The 22290-nt window shown below is 44.2% G+C and overlaps 2 protein-coding genes across 2 annotated transcripts in view; both read right to left on the bottom strand.

The window, feature by feature from the left end:
- Positions 1-1432, bottom strand: part of LOC142467793 (uncharacterized) — a 19721-nt gene extending 18289 nt beyond the window's left edge. Inside the window, exon 1 of the mRNA XM_075573654.1 lies at positions 1371-1432. Coding sequence (XP_075429769.1) covers positions 1371-1432 — 62 coding nt within the window. The remainder of the gene's footprint in view (positions 1-1370) is intronic.
- The window catches only part of COL7A1 (collagen type VII alpha 1 chain), a 120221-nt gene continuing 99301 nt past the window's right edge, over positions 1371-22290 (bottom strand). Inside the window, exons 92-115 of the mRNA XM_075574536.1 lie at positions 21585-21629; positions 21232-21276; positions 20253-20288; positions 20082-20141; positions 18068-18193; positions 17071-17142; positions 16721-16756; positions 14890-14949; positions 13249-13293; positions 12681-12716; positions 12019-12054; positions 10759-10815; positions 9793-9864; positions 9085-9156; positions 8550-8585; positions 8382-8462; positions 7560-7613; positions 6832-6885; positions 6693-6755; positions 5857-5919; positions 5091-5207; positions 3246-3323; positions 2959-3012; positions 1371-2180 (exon numbers count right to left, since the gene is read on the bottom strand). Coding sequence (XP_075430651.1) covers positions 2103-2180; positions 2959-3012; positions 3246-3323; positions 5091-5207; positions 5857-5919; positions 6693-6755; positions 6832-6885; positions 7560-7613; positions 8382-8462; positions 8550-8585; positions 9085-9156; positions 9793-9864; positions 10759-10815; positions 12019-12054; positions 12681-12716; positions 13249-13293; positions 14890-14949; positions 16721-16756; positions 17071-17142; positions 18068-18193; positions 20082-20141; positions 20253-20288; positions 21232-21276; positions 21585-21629 — 1476 coding nt within the window. The 3' untranslated portion in view covers positions 1371-2102. The remainder of the gene's footprint in view (positions 2181-2958; positions 3013-3245; positions 3324-5090; positions 5208-5856; positions 5920-6692; positions 6756-6831; positions 6886-7559; positions 7614-8381; positions 8463-8549; positions 8586-9084; positions 9157-9792; positions 9865-10758; positions 10816-12018; positions 12055-12680; positions 12717-13248; positions 13294-14889; positions 14950-16720; positions 16757-17070; positions 17143-18067; positions 18194-20081; positions 20142-20252; positions 20289-21231; positions 21277-21584; positions 21630-22290) is intronic.

Here is a 22290-nt window from a genome sequence, read left to right as displayed (position 1 = left end):
GGGTAGCAGTGACTCCAGTAGGTAAGTGAGCAGCTCGGCAGCACTACATGCGGTTAATATCTTAGCGTTGGTTCTGATTAATAGTACTTTTTGGGCGTCTGACAACATTATTTTAATGCCATTCCCAACACTAATCCGTCCAAAATGCTGCTGCTAGACTCATCTACCTCACTCACCGCAACACGTCTACTGCTCCACTACACACATCCCTACACTGGCTTCCCAATGCCTCTAAAATGAAATGTAAAACCTTAGTAATGACTTAGGCTGAGTCCATAGAGACTGCAGCCGTGCAGAGGCGCGCTGAGGCTGAGGGAAAGCGAGTGCTTTCCCTGGCCTTAGTTCGCGCGCCATCCGGGGGCGTGTCGGGGGGGGGGCGGGTCAGTGATGTCACAGAGCTGGCTCGCCCTCATTGGGCGAACCGCTCACGTGACCGGCCCTGCGCTCCCTTGAGTGCAGAAACTAACATTGAAATGTCGGCTACGCTTCCACACGCCTGCAGAAGCGTGCGCGAGCCCCTGCTAAAGCCGCTCTCATTGCGGCTGCAGGGGCTCACTGCCGAGTGTGAGCGCGGATGACCGCGGGCCTTACAAAGGTCTCAATGACTGCCCCTTACATCTCTGCCCTCATCCACAAATACATACAGTACCTACAGATGAAACTGCTGGTTGTAGGCCGCTTGCCTTGAGAATTCATGCACTAGAACCCATCCAATGCTGTGAGATTCCTGCAGCCAGAGTAATGGCCCATCGGATTATCACAGAACGGTCCCTGCATTTGAATGGGACTCACGCTGTGTGAATCCTACCAGGCGGTGAGTCCCATTCAAACGCAGGGAACCCCGCTGTGTTAATCCGATGGGCCATTACAGCCTTTCGGTGGCCCATCTCAGGAGTTACTGCGAGATGGTCACAGATTTTACTTGGTAAGTGGCCTAAAACCGTCAGTTGCATCTGTATGTCCCCTACATTCTCCCCACAACATCCGCCTTTCCTCCCACCTTATTACCTTCTCTCACTCCCGCCTACAAGACTTCTCCCGTGCTGCCCCTTCTCTCTGAAATTCCTTACCCCGCACCATCAGACTCTCCCCCCCCCAGCTCTCATATGTTTTAAAACTCCCTAAGTTCTCACCTTTTCAAGGAAGCCTGCTCGCCCTACCTCTAACGTCCAACTCCCCTCTCCCTCCAACACCATTAGGACCAGCTGCGTTGCTGGACTAATCTCCCCCCCCCACACCCCTTCCCCTCCCCAAAACCTTAATGGATTCAGCTGTCAAACTGGGCTATATTCTAACCTAGGTGTTCGTATACTTTTGTGTCTGCACCCCTCTGCCTGCTCTCCACCCCTGCTTGCGCCCCTCCCCCTTACCTTGTCGCCGGTGTTCTGACATCATGTGATGCCGCGTTGCCATTGCCATGGCAATACGGCATCACGTGACCCTCGTGGCGTAATTTGGCACTGCATCGCCAGAGACAAAGTAAGGGAACTTACAGAGAGAGAGAGAGGCCTTGCGCACTGCACTGGCATTTAATTTAAATGCTTTGGGGAAGAGCACAGGTCCTCTGTAAACACCATGCTCCCCTAGAAAATGTTGCGCCCCCAGTTTGCGCGCCCCTTTTCTAACCTGAGCACACCTTATCCTACAATCAGCAGCCACCTTACCTTCTTGTTTCAACATTGTCCTTCATTCCCTCTAGACTGTAAGCTCTCACGTACAGGGCCCTCATGACCTCTTTGTACCTGTTTGTGCGTGCTTGTCCTCACCTGTATATAACTGTTTATTTTTGTACTATACATATACACTCTGTACCCCCATTATACCGCGCTGGGAAATATGTTGGTGCATCACAAATAAATGATAATAATAATAAATTACACTGACAATTAATGTCACTCAGAAATACTCAGAAACATGTGGAACAAGGCAGCCCCAGGTGACATGTCCCACAGTATTTAGTGACTCTCTCAGGCCATAGTTCCGAGGGTCACCAATAGTGTTATTTACTCACTCATGTCCAAACTGGTGGCACTGCTGCTGTAATGGCATGATAGTAATGACAATGACGTGTCACAAACACAAATCAGTGCATGCCACGGGATCTACTGGGAGATTTGTTCCTTTGACTCACCACAGTGTTGGCTCATTTCCTGCCTGACGAAGCCCCGGACCTCATCTTCCTGAGGGCAACAAGGAGAAACGTCATCAATTGCCTACAATGTAGCAACTGAACACATTGGTTATCAGCAGCTGCAGGGCAGAGGTCTGGAGCAGGGGGGCTCAACTACAGTCTTCAAGACCCCCCAATAGATTAGGTTTTAAGGCTATCCCAACTTCCGTACAGGTTGCTCAATCAGTGGCTCCATTGAAGACTGAGCCACCTGTGCTGAAGCAGGGATTTCTTTAAAACCTAACCTATTGGGGGTCTTGAGGACTGGAGTTGAGCACCACTGGTCTGGAGAATGAGGGGGGTGCCATTTTAGGCATCAAATGTTAGTACCCCCTACGTGTGGCATAGTGACCAAAGAACAATCTTTGAAGTGGGAGTACTTGGTTCACATCTCAGTACTAACTTCTCATGACTGGCTATATTGATTGTTCTCCAGCACTACAAATTAGATTATAAGCTCTTTGTGAACAGACAAGCCCAGCAAGCTCTTACCCCAGAACCCATCACATCATATATATATTTGTGACAAAAAGAGAGCTACTGAGTATAGCCAAATGTATGCAACAGACAAAAATACCCAATGCTGCATTCATTGTATAGGCTCTGTGTACCTGTAAAATCTACTATATAACAGCACATACAGTACACACTAACCACTGCATAAAAATACATTCTTTGTAATAAAAAATTAAAGTGCAATCTGCGTCCCAGAGAAACCATACAGATGATTAAATATACAGTCTTATTCCAGTATAGCCTGAATATATAAACTAAAAACCTCAGCTCACCGTCATTCCTGGAGTTCCCTTTTCTCCCCTGGTACCGTCCGGTCCGATGTTGCCCTAAAACAGTGGTTAGAATAGGTGTCACAGGACAGGAAATTTGTCCCAGTGGATTATTTTCTGACGTGCGAGTGTTTGGAAAAACCGGCAACTTTCATAAAAAGCAGAAGAACTTGTGAAAATCTCCAAGTTTAAGGTCACGAGGAAAAGCTCAGTACTTTGTACGACAGATAGACAGATCATTGCATAGCCATGCGAGTCAATGCACAGGAACAAATCAAATGCTTCCACACCTGGTCTCCTCGCTCCCCTGATATTCCCGGGATTCCACGGGGTCCCATAACGGACTCTCCCGGTGGGCCCCTATCACCCTGACAAGAGAAGAGAACAAGTACAGTACAATGCACGTAAAGTGGTCTTTTTGAGGAGTATCAATAAGAACAAGTTCTATCCGGACTTGTAATAACTCCCAGCTGCTATTATGTGTGAGAATATCCGACTCTAAGGGTTGGAAATCGCAGCTCCATCACAGAAGTTTGACCGAAATGTCACTATGTTGCTCTAATTCACCGTAACGCAGTCTTCCAACTACAAGACTAGAACATTCCGACTAAGATGAAGCTGTATATTTTACTTCTAGTTACAGAGCAGATGAGGTTGAAAAAATACATATATCCATAAAGTTCCATTTATGTTAAATGTAGTAAAAAAAAAGGTCTATCTTTTTCTTGAAGATATCTAGTGCATCTGCCATCACAGTCTCTGTTAAATCTCTTTTCTTCTGAGATAAATACATTTGAGCACTCACGTTTTGGCAGATAAAGAAGCTTTATTCTTCCAATTTACTTACAGACATATGGTATTCACGTCAAGATGACATGCGTTCTCCTAGATGGTGACTGGTGACTCCTTCGTTGATGACTCCTCTCTCACTTACCTTGCTCTTGACTGGTCTCTTATACACTAAATATTACATGATGTAGGCCTATCTTATTCTAAGTGCATTTCTTTGCATGGACTTAAGATCTTTTGTCTATCTGACATATTGTATGAATAGCTTCTTACATATAAGGCATTAAACCTTCTACTCCGAATAGCTAACTTTCAGAGAGCTTTACTCAGAAGATGTCATATAACTTTTTCATACATACTCTATTTTTAGGAGGGGGAGGCCAATAGGCTTTCTTACAGTCTCCATGGTTAGTAGTGGAGGAAACAGGAATTCAAATGAAAAGGAAAATTTTCATGCATTCTGCAACATGGGTTTAACTTTGTAACCTATCTCAGGTTATTCCTTGACAGTTTGTTTGCTCAAATGCCTCTTTGTGCTTCTCACAGTCTGTATAGCTTTATCACACTCGTAATACTGCCAGAGCACATCAATCGGTATTTTCTGGTAAATTTCTATATAATATTCATATGGCTGGCACTGGTTATTGCAGCATATTCTACATCTCAGGTGTTCTATCAGGTGAAAAACATGCCAGTGCCGGGCACTACCAGCCAAAAACATAAGAATCGAAAGGCGAACTCCACTAAAAATGAATTTATTTTGTCATGGATAAAACGGAGGTAAAGAAGACCCCCTACGCATTTCGCTCTTGAGCGCGAAACGCACAGGTGATCTTCTTTACCTCAGTTTTTATCCATGTCAAAATAAATTCCTTTTTAGTGGAGTTCACCTCTCGAGTCTTTTTGTTTTTGGCTGGCAGTGCACGGCACTGACATGTTTTTCTCCGTGTTCCAGAATCAAGAAGATTTGCACACAAAGGAGCTCACAACGACACCCGGAATGGTCGATAAGGCTCATAAGCATGTGAGTGTCATGTCTTGGGGAAAATTCCACTTGTGGACTATCCTAGATATAAGACTGCACTGATATATATGCACGATTTGAAGAGATTTATGACGCCATTTGTTCCTGGTCACCATATAGGGTAATTAAAAGATATCTTCTACAATCTTTCCAAGCCTTAGCATATATTTGCTATTATTGAAGTCCTAAGGGAGCTCTGAAATCTACATTATATATTTCACGTGTTATTTGAGTGATCTTTTCCATGTCCCTTATTCCTCTTGAGCACCAGAATCCACCCAGGACTTTGAATTGTTATATCAGGCGAGTTCAGTGTTCCTACCTTCTGTCCCTGAAGACCTTCGGGGCCCTTAGGGCCAAGTGGACCTGGAGGACCCGGAACACCTGAGGATCCATCAAGTCCTCTGGGGCCGGACGGACCAACTGTTCCAACAACACCCTTGGAAAAGAGCAGTGTGAAGCTTTGACTCTTTCGAACGAACTGCCTTTTTTTGAGCCGCCACCATGAAAGTTCTTACAGATGTAGCAACGTGAGAGTGTTTAAGGCCAGATTATGTTAAAATATCAGAAGACTCAACATGTGGGGCTCGTGTCCTATTGATAAATCACTTTCATGCTTGACCCATAAAATGTATCACAATCTGCAGAACACATTGTTCTCGTGTGTGTGTGTGTGTGTGTGTGTGTGTGGTCATTAGAACTTCATGGCATGGCTATTACAGTGCTGCAAAATGGGTCCAAAAGTAAGCCCAGTTGTGTCTTATTTTCAGTTACATTGCGCTAACAGTGTACGCAGTGCTGTACAAAATGACAATACAGGGGAAAATTAATGACAAATCAATGGGAATAAGAGCAGGGAAGTAAATGATAACGTAAGCCCAGGGGGTACCCTGCCCCAAAAGCTTACAATCTAAGTACCCTGACGTAGCATTGTTCTATTTTTACATAGGTACGGGAGTAGATTTGGAGAAATTAAAAATACGTCAATACAAACTATTTACCCCGTGTGATGCTGTCACTCTGCATTATTACAGTGTCCCCTCTGTCACCGTGTGTGAGCTCGCACGGCCGTGCATGGAAATACTTACTCTATCCCCCTTTTCGCCTTGGTCGCCTTTAGTTCCCTGTTGACCTTCCAAACCTCTGTCACCCTACAGCGAGGAGACCAAAAGCAGATGGCAGATGTTTAGAGCTGACTGTTTGCAAGTCACTCGTATGGCATAAAACACATCACACTGACGTGAAACACAGGAACTAATGTCAATTATTTGGCCCATGTACAGTAGAGTGTCCGCCTTCCTTACTGACTGTATATCATTAGATCAATGTCAGCTCCATATTTTTCTTTTCTATTCCAAGTAATTAGAATTTCTTGTATTTGACCTTATCACCTCTGCTGGGAGTAAGGTGGCCAGGCGGCTTCTCCAAAAATGCTGGACACAATGGTGAATGGTGCGACGCACTCGAGACACACACCCCTCTCTCCGCTCAATGCAGTTTACTCCTCTCCTTGGCCCCTCCCCCAGGCTCCTGACTGGCTGCATTACCCAACAGCCGCCAATCAGGATGGAGGAAAGGGCCCAGCCCCCTAGCAGCAGCCCTGCTCTCTCCATGCTCAGTGAAATCATGGGGCCCCTGAAGCCAGTCAGGTCACTATGTCCAGAGAGGTAATACCGGACACACACATGTCCAGTATTAATGCTAATTTTTTACTGGACAGAGTGCCCAAATACAGGACAGTCCGGTTCAATACTGGACACCTGGCAACCCTAGCTGGGAGGCTCTTCTATGCATTCAATACTCTTCCACTGAAGCACAGCCACACCTTTTCAATTAATTTACCACCTCCAGCTTCAGTGCATGACCCTGTGTTCTAACACTGGTGTTTTCACTATTACTGTCTCATCGCTCGTCAACTTTTTACCTTAGGTCCGACAAGTCCTTCCTTTCCAGGTAAGCCAGGGAGTCCCGGGATTCCAGCTTCTCCCTACAAACAAAACAATCAGGTATTAACACAACAAAGTTACACACAATAGCATCATGCAGAATTTGGGTTCACTTACCGAATCCCCCTTCCTCCCTACAAGTCCACCACGCCCTGGAATGCCCGAGTCACCCTAATATATACAGACAGGAAATAATCATCTACAAAGAACTTAAGCCATTTAAAAAAAATTCACAATCTGACAGGTCTACTCTTCTCCAGCCTTTAAATCTTCCCACTCTTTATTTTTGTACAGACAGCAGAAATAACAATATAAATAAAAGACAAACACAACACAATTGGTAGGGTTGCTTATCTCAGGAGGGCTCAATGCCAGTCCTCAAGCCCGCTCACCCCCCCCCACCCACCCCCCCAATGTCAGGTTTTCAGGATATCCCAGCGTCAGTGCAGATGGCACAATCAGAGGCTCAGTCAAAGACTGAGCCTCTGATTGAGCCGCCTGTGCTGCAGCAGGGACTGATTGAGCCAACTGTGCTGAAGCAGGGACTGATTGAGCCACCTGTGCTGAAGTAGGGATATCCTGAACACCTGACCATTTGGGGGGGGGGGGGGCTTGAGGACTGGAGTTGAGCTCCCCTGTCTTATTTTTAACATGTGCATCTACCCGAGTACCTTGTGGTTGAATATAATCATTCTCTCTCATCGAATGCGTCTTTGATAAAGTGCTTCCTATGTGATGTACAACTGATTATCCATTTTCCCAGGGCCTAAGATTCCAATGGGCTTTACCTGACCTCTGCATTTGCTTTTACTCTGAGATGTATTTACCTCACACTTATTTCTTACCTTGTCTCCCTTTTCACCATCCTGCCCACAAAGTCCTTTCAGACCACGGTCTCCCTGAAACACACGTCACAGCAGCAACTTATTACAAGTCACCGAGTCGCCAAAGCCTGGGCATTTTCTACAATGTAAATGTGTCACAGGAAATAGTCCCTGGAGGAAATTAATATATACTGTACTTGAAGTAGATAAGATGATGTATCATTAAATATACTGCCAGCTACATGTTGGTCAAGCAGTCCAAGTAAAGGTGCACACACTACCAGATGTAGATGCAATGGGTGCTCTGCAAAAGTAGTCCCACTAAATCACAGAACCACCAATGGTACAGAACGGAAAGACAGAGAGAGGAACTCCAGTGGCCTTTCAAAAAAAGAACATGTATTATAATACGATCAACGTTTTGGACTGTTGGTGAACCTTCTCGACAAAGGTTCGCCAGCGGACCAAAATGTTGATTGTATTATAATACTTTTTCTATTTTTGAAAGACCCCTGGAGTGTCTCTGTCTCTCTCTCTCTCTCTGTCTCTCTCTCTCTCTCTCTCTCTCTCTCTCTCTCTCTCTCTCTCCGCTTTCTGAACTAAATGTTGGTGACACTTTAAAGGCAATTCATTATCCTGACAGCCATAGTTGTAATGATTGGAACCTTAAAATGTTCATCACAAATGGTGATTACACCTAGAACAACAAATAACGTAATTTACAGTTATATTGCGAGCTATATGGGATTGGCCCCTAATCTACAAGAGAATGGTATTACATTAACTGTTTTCTGTTGAGATATCACATTTAGCTTGGGTTCCAAGCACAACATTGATTCTCACCTTGGGCCCTCTCATTGCCATGGGACCAGGACCTCCATTCTCGCCCCGTGTCCCAGGAATACCGTCCTTCCCTGGGGTTCCCTAAGAACAGAAGCCAATGGTGAGGTTCTCGTTCACCAGCTCACCAGACTAAGCACAACATAATGATGGTGAAACCACATCACTTACAGACTCCCCTGGTTCACCAGGCTCACCAACTTCTCCCTATAAAAACACAGACAACCAGTGGTTATTTAGTATTTACTCTATTTGTTTAGAAGGGTATTTTATGACAATATTATTTCCATAACTATATATGAAATAAATTGCTAACCACTTTATTATAACCTTGGCTGCTACTCTTCTTTTCTATATCATACCTTGGACTTTCTCCCTGAGCTCCAGCACCTGCAAGTACCATTTGTATATTATGTTGAGTGCAAGTATATGTTTTTCTACATATTGGACTCTTGTACTGAGATATGTAACCTGAGCCAAACTACAGAGAAGCAAGGGGATGAGGGATGTGGAGAGTCCAAATTAGCTCAACCACAGGTCCTTGGTGAGGATCTATATTATCTTTATTGATCTGGTGCATTCTGTAGGGGAAGACATGGGCGGTGGATTTAACTTGACATGGTGTTGTGTGTCTGCCCAGTGAGTGGCCTGGGTAAGACCTTGTAGCATACGTCTGCTACTTTGTACAGTACTTCACAATGGTTACCTTTTGCCCACCAGGACCTCGAGCCCCCACGAAGCCAGTGGAGCCTTTCTCTCCGTGTTCACCTTTGACTCCCTATTGAAGCAAAAACAAAGGAGAATTTGATTCTAATCCTTATTATAAATGGTTCTAATCAGTGCTGGATGACCGCATTACAAAGCATCTTACCTAAAGCGGTAGTACAGGTTGCATTGCTTGTTCTTTTTGTCATAGGATTGAAGCAGGGGGTCACCGGAGCTGAACCCCATTAATTTCAGCTCTGGGGACCCCTGCTTCCAGGGATACTTACCTCCGTAGCAGCACTGCTATCTCTGCAGCCAGGGAACGTGTGTGCCTAGCATACATTTTAAACATTCCGCTTCACGTGGGCCAATAGGAAGCCGTGACGTCATCTCTTGGAGCTTCCTATTGGCCTGCGTGACAGGCTTTAAATTCCACCGAGATACCAGCACCCCCTACAGAGGTAAGTATCTCTGGAAGCAGGGGGTCCCCCAGAGTTTAAATTGATGGGATTCAGCTCCGTAGACCTCCTGCTTCAATCCTATAACATAAAAAATAAAAATAAGGCAATCAATAGCCTGTAGCGTTGCTTTAATAGTCTGCTGTGATGGAATTCATCATTCATCCCAGGACTGTGCTACGCTAGTTTGCTGAGCACCCCCCAAGAAAGCATCGTATAACAGTTTCTCGTTTGGTCTTATGTTGTGTTACCTTTTCTCCATTCAGGCCTTGGTCTCCTTTATCCCCCTTTTCGCCTTCTGAACCTTTAATCCCTCGGTCTCCCTGAAAGATGACACAGAGTTATTAGTACATTTTAATGACGCAGAGGGGTCTATGTATCAGGAAAGTGCTCCCCCCGCAGAAGCACGTGTGTGTCATTTTATTTTCCTGTCTGAAACATGACATTATTAAGAGTATTTGTGCTCTTGTTGACTTTGCCGCATGCTGCGCTAGTATTCTGTGCTCAAAAATGACTTACAGCGCCTTTACGGCGACGGAGAAAACCAACGCATTAAACCGTCAAGAAAAGTAACACATGCTGCACTTGTAGCGTACAGACCTGCGCCAATTGTAACTCCGCCCTACGCTGCTCCCACTTTCTCAATAAACCACTCGTCGTGTTGACGCAGCCATTCCTGAATGTGGCCCGACTCAGGTTAGAAAGCGAATCCGGGCACTACGGGGTTTCGTCAAAAGAAAGACTTTATTTGAGCCATAAATGACGACGTTTCGACTGCTCTAGCAGCCTCTCTCAAGCAAAGTGGCATCAGTTTGCTTGAGAAAGGCTGCTAGAGCAGTCGAAACGTTGTCATTTATAGCTCAAATAAATTCTTTCTTTTGAAGCAAACCCCATAGTGCCCGGATTCGCTTTCTTACCTGGGTTCTACTTCGGATCACTGACCTGGTCTCAGGAGCACCAGTAATTATATCATTTGTTTATAACAAAGTTATTTTTTGGTGTGCAGCATGTACACTCATATTTTGCTAATGAAGATTAATACATAGGCACAGCCTGTCACAGGTATATTTCAGCACGAGTTGCGACAATTAAAACGACTTTGCACTTTCATTTTGGCACTGAAGTCATAGAGGCCAGTATGTCACTCAAACTGCTGAAGGATGTCAAAGGGAATACTTGCAAGGTTTTTTGATGTACAATCTGCAAGTCAAACCTACCAGCTCTCCCTTGTTTCCTCTTGCACCAGCAGGTCCCTCAACTGTGGTCGTGTCGCCCTGCAGAGTATCAGAGACACATGAGAGCATGCGCAGCACAATCAGAGACACATGAGAGCATGCACAGCACAATCAGAGACACATGAGAGCATGCGCAGCACAATCAGAGACACATGACAGCATGCACAGCACAATCAGAGACACATGAGAGCATGCACAGCACAATCAGAGACACATGAGAGCATGCACAGCACAATCAGAGACACATGAGAGCATGCACGGCACAATCAGAGACACATGAGAGCATGCGCAGCACAATCAGAGACACATGAGAGCATGCACAGCACAATCAGAGACACATGAGAGCATGCACGGCACAATCAGAGACACATGAGAGCATGCGCAGCACAATCAGAGACACATGAGAGCATGCGCAGCACAATCAGAGACACATGAGAGCATGCACAGCACAATCAGAGACACATGAGAGCATACACAGCACAATCAGAGACACATGAGAGCATGCACAGCACAATCAGAGACACATGAGAGCATACACAGCACAATCAGAGACACATGAGAGCATGCACAGCACAATCAGAGACACGTGAGAGCATGCACAGCACAATCAGAGACACATGAGAGCATGCACAGCACAATCAGAGACACATGGGAGCATGAACAGCACAATCAGAGACACATGACAGCATGCACGGCACAATCAGAGACACATGAGAGCATGCACAGCACAATCAGAGACACATGAGAGCATACACAGCACAATCAGAGACACATGAGAGCATACACAGCACAATCAGAGACACATGAGAGCATGCACAGCACAATCAGAGACACATGAGAGCATACACAGCACAATCAGAGACACATGAGAGCATGCACAGCACAATCAGAGACACATGAGAGCATACACAGCACAATCAGAGACACATGAGAGCATGCACAGCACAATCAGAGACACGTGAGAGCATGCACAGCACAATCAGAGACACATGAGAGCATGCACGGCACAATCAGAGACACATGAGAGCATACACAGCACAATCAGAGACACGTGAGAGCATGCACAGCACAATCAGAGACACATGAGAGCATGCACAGCACAATCAGAGACACATGAGAGCATGCACAGCACAATCAGAGACACATGGGAGCATGCACAGCACAATCAGAGTTCTTCAAAACCTAACACTAGCTTATACACAAGATACAGCCAATGAAGGCTGTAGGGAGTTTATAACTTACTTTGTCTCCTTTCAGTCCTATGGGGCCTAAATCACCCTTGAAAAAGAAAAATAAGAATTAATATAAGGTAATGGATTTATCAAAGCAATAGGATGACTTATCATGGCGATCGGGAGCTGAATTTCCCAGCAGGTTTTAGCTGAAAATAATGTAACGGAAACCTTTATATGAGGATGCAGTGGGAAGATTGTTTAGCGTATTTTAGATTTACTGTACAGTGAAAGGGTGTGTCGCTTTCATATTAATTAACCACAAATATAGTGGGTCTGATGTGGAACCCGCTTCCAGCTGCCCAGGCAGTCCGGTTAGTAAGATACCCCCAACAGACATCTATGAATGGTTTCTTGGCTTTAAAGCTAGTCTTCAGATTGTTATGATCTGTGTAAGGGATGGTGGGGTCTATTTATCAAATTCTCTTCACTGAAAAACAGGGACAAAAAGAGTGGAAACATTTTGTTTAAATGACAGTAAATAATCCCACTGCTCTCAATAATATTCCTCCTTTTTGATTAATCATGGGATGTTTTTTGCACACCTTTTGCCCCAGTTTTGACACCAGAAGACTGTTTGCATGGAAGAGTACACAACAAAGGATTTAACTTCTGCTTTAGTTACAGCTAGATTGGAAGGGTGCTAGTTTAAAAGCCCTTCTGGTATTTCACCTTGTCACCCCGCTCTCCTCTGTTTCCAGGAAGCCCCTGTAATAGAAAATGACCAAAGACAAATTAGGACAGAATCACAATCTTCAAACGTTTATGGTTACTGAATTCTTAGAGAACGCTGACATTTCTCTGGAGGGTCCGAGCAATATTATAATGAGATATATCAACAGTTGTCCCAAGAATTGGTGCAGTTTTCCTCGCTCTTTGGGCCTAAAAAATCCATCAGGTGCCGGTGGAGTTAGGCCTCTGCTCCAAATTGATGCAGGTGCAAATATTTGCTCCGTATTTGGCACATATTTCACCATTTTTATACATACCCCCAGAAATCAAGGTAAGCCACACTTAAACTAGTTGACCAAGTAACAATTAGATCTATTTTAATTGGCCCGTTAGTGGCTCTTGGGAATATGTGCTTGCATATGGGGAGCCCAAAGTAGTTTTTGCTGTAAGATCATGAAAGAAGACAATATCAACAGGCGCAGGATGGAGAGTTATGGGATTGGTGGCAGTACTGGGATAAGCCAGCTGAAAGGTTTTCCGAAAGCTGTTTATTCATTCATGTGTTTACCTGTAGGCCGCGGTCGCCTTCTAATCCTGGACGACCATCTTCTCCCTACAACAATAAAAAAAAAAATGAGAGTGTGGGACATCAGCCTGCCTGGCATTTGTTTACATAATTGGAACCCAGGGGTCCCCCAGGGCTGAACCATGTTATATTTAGCACTGGGTTCTGGTTCACAAGATAAGCACTGTGGTAGTTTCCAGTGCTGGGCTCCCTTCTGGGGAAACAATATGGCGGTTTTAATTTTGCAGGATTCGAGGGCCAATGGGAAGCCGCAACATCATATGGCTCTTTATGGGTTGACAGTGGTGGCCATGTTGTAACATGTTATGGCCATGTAACATCTTAAGTGTCACATATGAAGTGTCTGTGGAGTCAACATTAGAGTGGAATTACAGTAGAAGACAAGAGGAACTGGACTCACCAACAACTCTTCAACTGTGAGGACTTGACTTTCTAAATGCTCTTACACATCTAAAGACTAACTTTGTAAGCTGATGTGTAACCTTCAGTGCTACACTGCTCATCTAGGCCTGATTTATACACCTGATTTTTTACCTCCTACTTCTCACATCCTCCAATACTTGGGGATATCTCTCCTCCTACAAGTCTCTCCCTGCATCTCATTATGCCCTCCCTATTGCGTTTTCTGTTGGCTGTTTCCTCACTCCTTTGTAAACTTTTCCATGCTCTCCAACTTCCCAACTCCCCTCCTTCCATTCACATTTCTTCATCTCTCCTTCCCCCCACCTTGTGCCCAGACACTGCACCGTTATTTACACACCTCTTTCCCCAAAACGTCTACACTCCTCAATAAAACGCAACCCCCTTCTCACCTCCTCTCTCTCTCTCCTCCTTCTTGCTGGGGATATCGCTCCTAATCCTGGACCCAGCCCTATACACATCTGGTCTCGCCCACACCTCCCTGCCACCTCTTTCCCTGCTAATGGTGTTAACCCATCTAATTTAATACCAACCAACCTGAAAATCACCTCTTAAATTAAGTATCCCAATAGCTCAGACTATGTGTCCCACACTCAGTCACTCCTACTAACCATTGTGGCCAAGCACTGCCATCTACTGCACTTACTCTCTCACCTGCTGTCTCTGTAAGTCTCCCAACATACAACTTAGATTGTAAGCTCTCCGAGGCAGGGATTTCCTTTCCTATTGTTGGACTTTGCTGCGCTTATTGTATTATTATAATTCTCTGTACTGTATTGTCCTTATAAAGTGCCAAGTATAGTTTTGGCACTATATAAATAAAGATATACATACATTCATACATACATACATGTTGGGCTCTCCAGAGGGAACAATGGCATGGAAAATGGCAGTTCTTTGGAACCAGGCAGGTCCCCAGTGCCAAACAATTGCACCGTTAAGAACGAGGGGACTCCTTGGTTCCAAATATGTAAAAAAAAACACATTTACAATTTTCTGGCATTGCTTGGATGGACGGCAGAAACAGTCCACAGCGGCACATTTGCAGCGTTATAAGTATTTAAAATAAATAATCTGCTTTGTACTTGTGTAGTGTGTCTATTGAATGGAGCATACATTGTAAGCTCAACAGTTGCATTCCATAGATACAGTATATAGCATGGAAATGTATTCTGTACAGAAGTTACTGCGATGCACACATACCCTTGGGCCTGCATCTCCTCTTTCGCCTCTAGCACCCGGCTGCCCGATTCCTGGATCACCCTAAATGACAAACAGGGGGCATGGTCAGCATCATAAATCTTATCAGGAAAGGACCTCGAACGACGGTTTCAAATATATAAAGGGCTTCAATAAGGTGCAGGAGGGAAGCATATAAGATAGAGACGTGTTAGAGGTCATGCCATGAAGTTGGGGGTGGGGGGGGGGGGGAGGCTCATGGAAATTGCGAGGAAGTAGTTCATAGAAAAAGGTGGTGGGTACATGGCAGAGCATCTCAGCAGAGGTAAATACAGTACAATGCTAGGGATAGACTTAAGGTTGTCTTCAATATAAAAGAAATTCAAGGATCAAGTAAGATCTGAGGTTTTACAGCAGATAGGACAATGGCCAGGCTGGGCGGGCCGATTGGTTCTTATCTGCCGTCACATCCGATGTTTCTATGTAACAGATGAGACCCAATGACTATCGGAATGAGAAGGGTGGCTGTGAACACTATTAAGCAGCACGAAGAGTTTAATGTTCCACAAAGCTCCATGTAAACTTAAATAAAGAATAAGGCATCGAGAGATACTGGCATCGAGGTTATCCCCAAGCGAAAAATAGCCTCAGATTATAACACAAAAAAATCAAAAATACTTGGGTTCCCGTGGGATCTTTTTCTGTCACAAATTCTATGCTGTTTTCTGCGCCTAGACTGGAACTGAAAGCTGAAATTGTGGTACACGGCCAAGCCCCCATCTCTTCATACTGCAGCTTTACTCTCTCTCCTCTCCCCCTCTCACTCTCCTTCTCGCCCTCCCACTCTCATTCCCCCTCTCTCTCTCATTCCCCCTCTCTCTCTCATTCCCCCTCTCTCTCTCATTCCCCCTCTCTCTCTCATTCCCCCTCTCTCTCTCATTCCCCCTCTCTCTCTCATTCCCCCTCTCTCTCTCATTCCCCCTCTCTCTCTCATTCCCCCTCTCTCTCTCATTCCCCCTCTCTCTCTCATTCCCCCTCTCTCTCTCATTCCCCCTCTCTCTCTCTCTCTCTCTCTCTCTCCCATTCCCCCTCTCTCTCTCTCTCTCTCTCCCATTCCCCCTCTCTCTCTCTCTCTCTCTCCCATTCCCTCTCTCCCATTCCCTCTCTCCCATTCCCTCTCTCCCATTCCCTCTCTCCCATTCCCTCTCTCCCATTCCCTCTCTCCCATTCCCTCTCTCCCATTCCCTCTCTCATTCCCTCTCTCTCTCTCTCTCTCTCTCTCTCTCTCTCTCTCTCTCTCTCTCTCTCTCTCTCTCTCTCTCTCTCTCTCTCTCTCTCTCTCTCTCATTCTCTCTCTCATTCTCTCTCTCTCTCTCTCTCTCTCTCTCTCTCATTCTCTCTCTCTCATTCTCTCTCTCTCTCTCTCTTTCTCTCTCATTCTCTCTCTCTTTCTCCTCTCTCTCTCTACTACCCCCCTTTCTCTCTCCTACCTCACGCCCTCTCTCTCTCCCCGAAGCCCATAACTACCTGCCCACAGGCCTTTATCTCCTACCCTCTCAATCCCATATCTCATTCTCCCCCCATCAGGGACTAACAGTACACCGTGGGGTGGGGGAAGATGGGAGGATTAACTGGGGGGGGGGGGGGGGGGGTTGCACCTTTAATTTGTCCTGGGCCCCAAGATTTCTGATGGCAGCCATGTACAAACCCCCAATTCATCATATTGTAGCTTTCTACAGACGTGAGAATCTTGTTTCTACTGGGAAATGGCATTGAACCCTTTGCTCGTGGATGATTTCCAAAGGTTTATAATGCTTTTCTTTTGGGAGCCGTGAAAAGTGCGACCCAAACATACCTTATCACCCTTCCCTCCGGTTGGCCCTGGGGAACCCTAAAATGAAATAATATGTCAATATATGTATATATAAACACCCACACAGATGTGTATAATTCTAGTTTTCTAATGAAATCACTACATATGTGTCAGACATCTGACTGGGCGATATAAATACTATGGGGTTTATTCATTAAACTGTGACACTGCCGATCGAGGCACTATCCCACGGAAACTCCTATTAAAGTCACATTTCGTTTCTGCGCGATAATGCCCCGTTCTGCACTATTGCAGTTTAGTGAATAACCCCCTATGTACATTACTTCTTCTTGCAACTACATGTAGAGCTCCGATTTAACTGCATTACTCACTATTCCTCCAGTAGGACCGGGTGGTCCCAGAGGTCCTGGATTTCCTTCTCTCCCAGTAAAGCCGATCAAACCCTTCCAAAATAAAGACAATGATTGGCTTCCATATACACGTGCTACGTGACATTTACACACTGTAACTCTCCAGCCTGGTAGAAATATAAATAGAACTATACATACAGGATGGTACTCGACTGGATCTCAAGAGAGATTAAAAGACCAAGATAATTACCAAAAGAAAGATCAGAGATTGAAATCAGAAAATATGTTGGAGCGACATGGAGAAGAGAGGCTGTAACCCTAGTACCTGGGAGATCATTGGGAAAGCTTCATCCAGCAGTGGGGAGACAAGGTGATGATGTTATACAGGCTAAGTATCTCACCTAATTAGAATTGAGGTTTGACTGGATGGTCATATGTTTCTTTTCAGCCTAATCTATCGTGTAACTACAGTACATGTAAACGGAAAGTCAAAACCCTGTTCTGTAATGGATCTGCAACTATGTCAATGTCACGATAATTTCGTATATGGCAGCAGAAAGACAAGTGGTTTATATTAGTAGCAAAATACCAAGGGATTAGTTAAAATACATATTTTTTGGACATCGGTTCATGATTGTTGTAGACTGTTTGTTTCCAGGTTTGTCTACCAGCTGTCCAAAATATAAGAGAAGTGCATCTTCGTTAACTCTAACGTATATGTAAGTGTGTATTCTAAAAGCATAAAATACTATCTCTACCCCTCTCATTCTCATCTAACTCTTCTCACTCTCTTCTAACTGTTGACAGTTCCAAAAAAGGTAGAACTAACGTTTCAGAAGAAAGTGTTTATTACTATGATAGAACGATCTTCAACCGTGTGCTTGGGAAAAGTCACAACAGTTCTGCTGAGAATACATTCATCCAATACATGGATTTATGCATAAGCAGTTATAGCCCCAGCTGACGTGTATCTGTGCAGCATGATCAATTACCTATACAGGATATGATGCATTCTTACCCTCTCTCCAGGAGGGCCTGGGGGGCCTGGCTGTCCGTTTTCTCCTCTTATCCCTGACTGACCAGGTACCCCTGCAATACCCTGGAGACCGGGAGGTCCTGGGGGTCCAGGCAAACCAGGGTCACCCTGAAGAAAAGAAAATGCCACAGTCTCATTATTTATACTGTACACAAACACATCCTTTTGGTTTTTATGTGCAGTACCTGCTTCTTTTTAACCTAGAGGGTCGCTACAGTCTTGTACGAAGAGTTACATCTCTTCTTCAACAGTTTTTTTTTTTTCATGTCCGAATTACAAGTAAAACTGGCACAGCATATTCACTTATTGCACTACATGGCAGCCTTCTAATCCAGGGGTGATCAATTCCAGTCCTCAAGCCCCCACAACAGGTCAGGATTTCAGTATATCCCAGCTTCAGCACAGGTGGCTCAATTGAGCCACCTGTGCAGAAGCAGGGACTGATTGAGCCACCTGTGCTGAAGCTGAGACACCCTCAAAATGTGACCTGTTGGGGGGGGGGGGGGGGCTTAAGGACTGGAGTTGAGCACCCCTGTTCTAATTTATAGGATGCACATATGTCCTAAAGTCTCACAGTAATGCAAGATCAACCAAATCTGAGCTGTCCATGAATACAGGTGCTGAAAACACACACACAAACAAGTCTGAGAAACCTGACCTCAAAAGTAAACTAGTACTGAAAGAAATGAAATATATTATATGTACATATAGTGAAGGTTGGGACAGGAAACTAGCGATTGATTATTGGGTCATTACACAGACGACTGTTGATATCCATTCTGACAGCAAACATACCCATGAATAGAACTGGCATGGAACTTTGAATCAATAGCCATATTCTCAAGCACATTGTAGGTTTGCTAGTATATTATTTCTAGCCTCAATGGGACCAGAACATTTGCATCAGTTTTGCTGGGAAAATTCTGATAAGCGATTCCTACGTCAGGTTAATAGTTGGTGATAGTGTGATGCGGCGCTGGGTTACGTGATGGGGTAAAAATGAATACAGCAGCACAATGGCGCTGATGTCATTTAGGCTTTAATTTGCAGTCCGGTAGTTGTGATGCTGTGTTCTGTTTGACTAAATGAGGCAATATATTCCCTTGCTGTTAGTTATGGATAATGTTATCTGTAAGGTTTCTTTACGGCCATAGACTGTAGATCAGAGATGGGCAACCAATTTTCAATGTAGCCACAGGTGTGGTGAATGAGAAGTGAGAATTGCCACACCATGCTTTCCGTTTAATTGCGTCACTACAAATTTTAGCTCCCATAAAAAATAACAGTTCACGGCCGGGTCTAGACTCCAACTGAAGGCACAGGGGGGTATTGGATGGCGGTGTTGCGTCAATGACTCATTCAGAAAGCAGAAACCAGCACACGCCGTCAGGAAAAAGTTTGTTTTACTGTGGGAGCTGGCAAACTCAAATTCGCCACACTTTCATGGCCAATTCGCCACTTGTGGCGATTGGCGACAGGTTTGCCCACCTCGGCTGTAGATATTATGTAGAAGGTAACAAAGTAAGTACAGACAGCACACACTAAGAAGGTCTGTGTAGCAATAACGGGTGCAGACGGGAACAGAGAGGACCCTCGTTCCTCTCAAATAATCACATAGAACATAAATGTTCCCAGCACACCAAGAAAAAAGAACTAATAAAGGACCAGCCAAAAAGTCAAATTTAATTAAACATTAACGATGCAGATAACGTCAAACAGCAACAGAGGGACAACGTATATATACGGGAACAGGGACACAGACAGGGACAGGGAAGGAAAGAGAGGAAAGGAGAGGAAGAAATAAAACACAGGAAATTAAAAAGTGCAGGGCAAGGGGGGCAACGTAACGTTTCGGGGTACAGACCCCTTCTTCTGGCCCGTTCCCAGGTAGACCGAAGTCACCTGGTACTTCCCTCACCCTGTGACTAGGTCCCTGAAATACACAGTGACACACTGACACTAAAGGATTTAGAAGGAATTAGGACCAGGATTTTACCTTTAGCCCCTGTGGTCCCACTTGTCCTGCAGGTCCTGGCAATCCTGCTCCAGTTTCACCCTGAAAGGTTAGAAGATACAGGAATGGACCTGACTGCTTGCACTGGAAGTTCTACACTCAGAACACGTATAAAAGGGAAATGAGTCAGGCAAAGCATGCATTGGCACTTACTTTGTCTCCTTTGGTACCAGCTGATCCTTTGGTTCCCTGTCGATGACAAGAACAAAATGTCATTTTGGCACATTAATTATACAACTGCAAGATTGCAGAACACGTCTCACTGGATATTTTGTTGAACGTCCTGTTTCCGCGGTGTGTGAGACGTGTGATAAGATTCTGGGCAATCGGCAATCATATCTCAGCATTTTCAGCAGCTTAAATCCATACGTAAAACAGCAAACCGTGAAAAATACTATATGTTTTTTTTTTAAATAAATCAGTTCTATAGTATTGGATAATACTGTCTGAATTGTTTTTAAACTCCTAATGCTATTTTTAATGATTTTTTTTAAAAATGTACTGATCATCCTTTGGTTGCTATAGCAACCATTTAGAAAGTCAGACCCACTTCCTCTTTTGAAACAGGCTCTCACGCACACCTTTTTGAGCTCTGCCCTTTGGCAACAAAGTATCACACACAGATCTGTTGCTGTGTTCCAAACAGCAGACTGTCTATTACTCTAGAAGCTGTAACAATAATGTGTTACACTTAAGTGATATAATATCAGCTGCAGCATTTAACTGACTGCAGCATGGAGTCGGAAGGTTGCCATTATGTTAGGCACACAATCAGGATTTTGCACCAAACGATTGCCAGCTCAGCTAAGAATGTAGAATTATACATTGTCACACGCTTTATAAATAAAACGAATAAAAGAACAAACAAAGACAGGAGGGGGGATGTAGTATTGCTGCTTTTTTTAAGTTAAAATGATACACAGCCCCCAACTTCAGACCAATAAATTGATTACTTAAAACTTATTTATGGCTCAGTTCGGATATTTTACACATATTTGTTTTTTGTCTTTAAATCTACAATAAAAACATTCCCTCAATTAAAACTTTAGCCCTTTGTGCATTTATACTTTGCCTTATGTAAACAATATATAGTTTTAACCATTTGATCTCATCATCCATAAAATCAACTTACATCTTCTCCTGGGTCCCCTGTATCTCCTTTTTTTCCGGGGTCGCCCTAACAGAAAGAGAAAACAAATAACGGTAAACTTACATTTAACCTACTTAAACAACATTACGCCCGAGCTGTAACGTTTGCTTTCACCCGGCGCTGTGCATTTGATATACAGATTACAGTCCCAGGCATTTTTAGGAATTTTTTTACATCCAACGCTGCTTATTACTGCAGTCTTTATATAACCACCATGTACAACTTGTGCTTGCAAATGTTATTTTTATATCACGGTTCATTCACTTTGTATTAGGTGACCCTATTATCTTTGACAGACATGAATATTATACATAAGTTTACTTTTCTACATTTACCTTATCTCCTCTCGAACCCGGAAAACCCCTTTCTCCTGGCTCACCCTGAAATAAAACAGATTTATGTATGAATATCTTTTTATATTATATTATATTATGGCTGTGTAACATTAAGAGTCACATCTTAAGTGTCATATCTAAAGTGTCTACAAGAGTTAATTTTGGAGTTGAAATTGGAGGTGAAGATTGGAGGAAGATCTGGACTCTGCATTACAACTTTGCCACTGTGAGACATTAACTTTTAACATCTGTGATTTATTTGTACACTTTTATCCTCCAGTACCTGGGAAGTCTCTCCTCCTGCATCTTACTATGCCCTCCCTATTGCTTTTTCTGTTTACTGTTTCCTCGCTCCTTTGTGAATGTCTCTGTGCTCTCCAACATCCCCACTCCCCACTGCACCATTATTTATACACATTTCTTTCATCAACTTCTTTACCCCTCAATAAAAAACACCCACATAAATCCTCTATTCACACCCTCTATCTACTCCTTCCCACTGCTGGGGATCTCCCCTAAGCCTGAAGCCAGACATACACACCTGATCTCACTCACGCCTCCCTGCCATCTCTTCCCCTGTAAATGGTGTTAACCTTTTTATTAATACTGACCTACCTTAAATCTCACCCCACAAATCAAGCATCCCAATAGCCTGCACTCATGGCTATTGTCCCACACTCAGTCACTCCTACCACCCATTGTGACC

This window comes from Ascaphus truei, chromosome 17, assembly GCF_040206685.1.
Source record: "Ascaphus truei isolate aAscTru1 chromosome 17, aAscTru1.hap1, whole genome shotgun sequence".
NCBI lineage: Eukaryota > Metazoa > Chordata > Amphibia > Anura > Ascaphidae > Ascaphus > Ascaphus truei.
The sequence above is the reverse complement of the archived record's forward strand: the minus strand, read 5'-3'. Positions and strand labels throughout refer to the sequence as shown.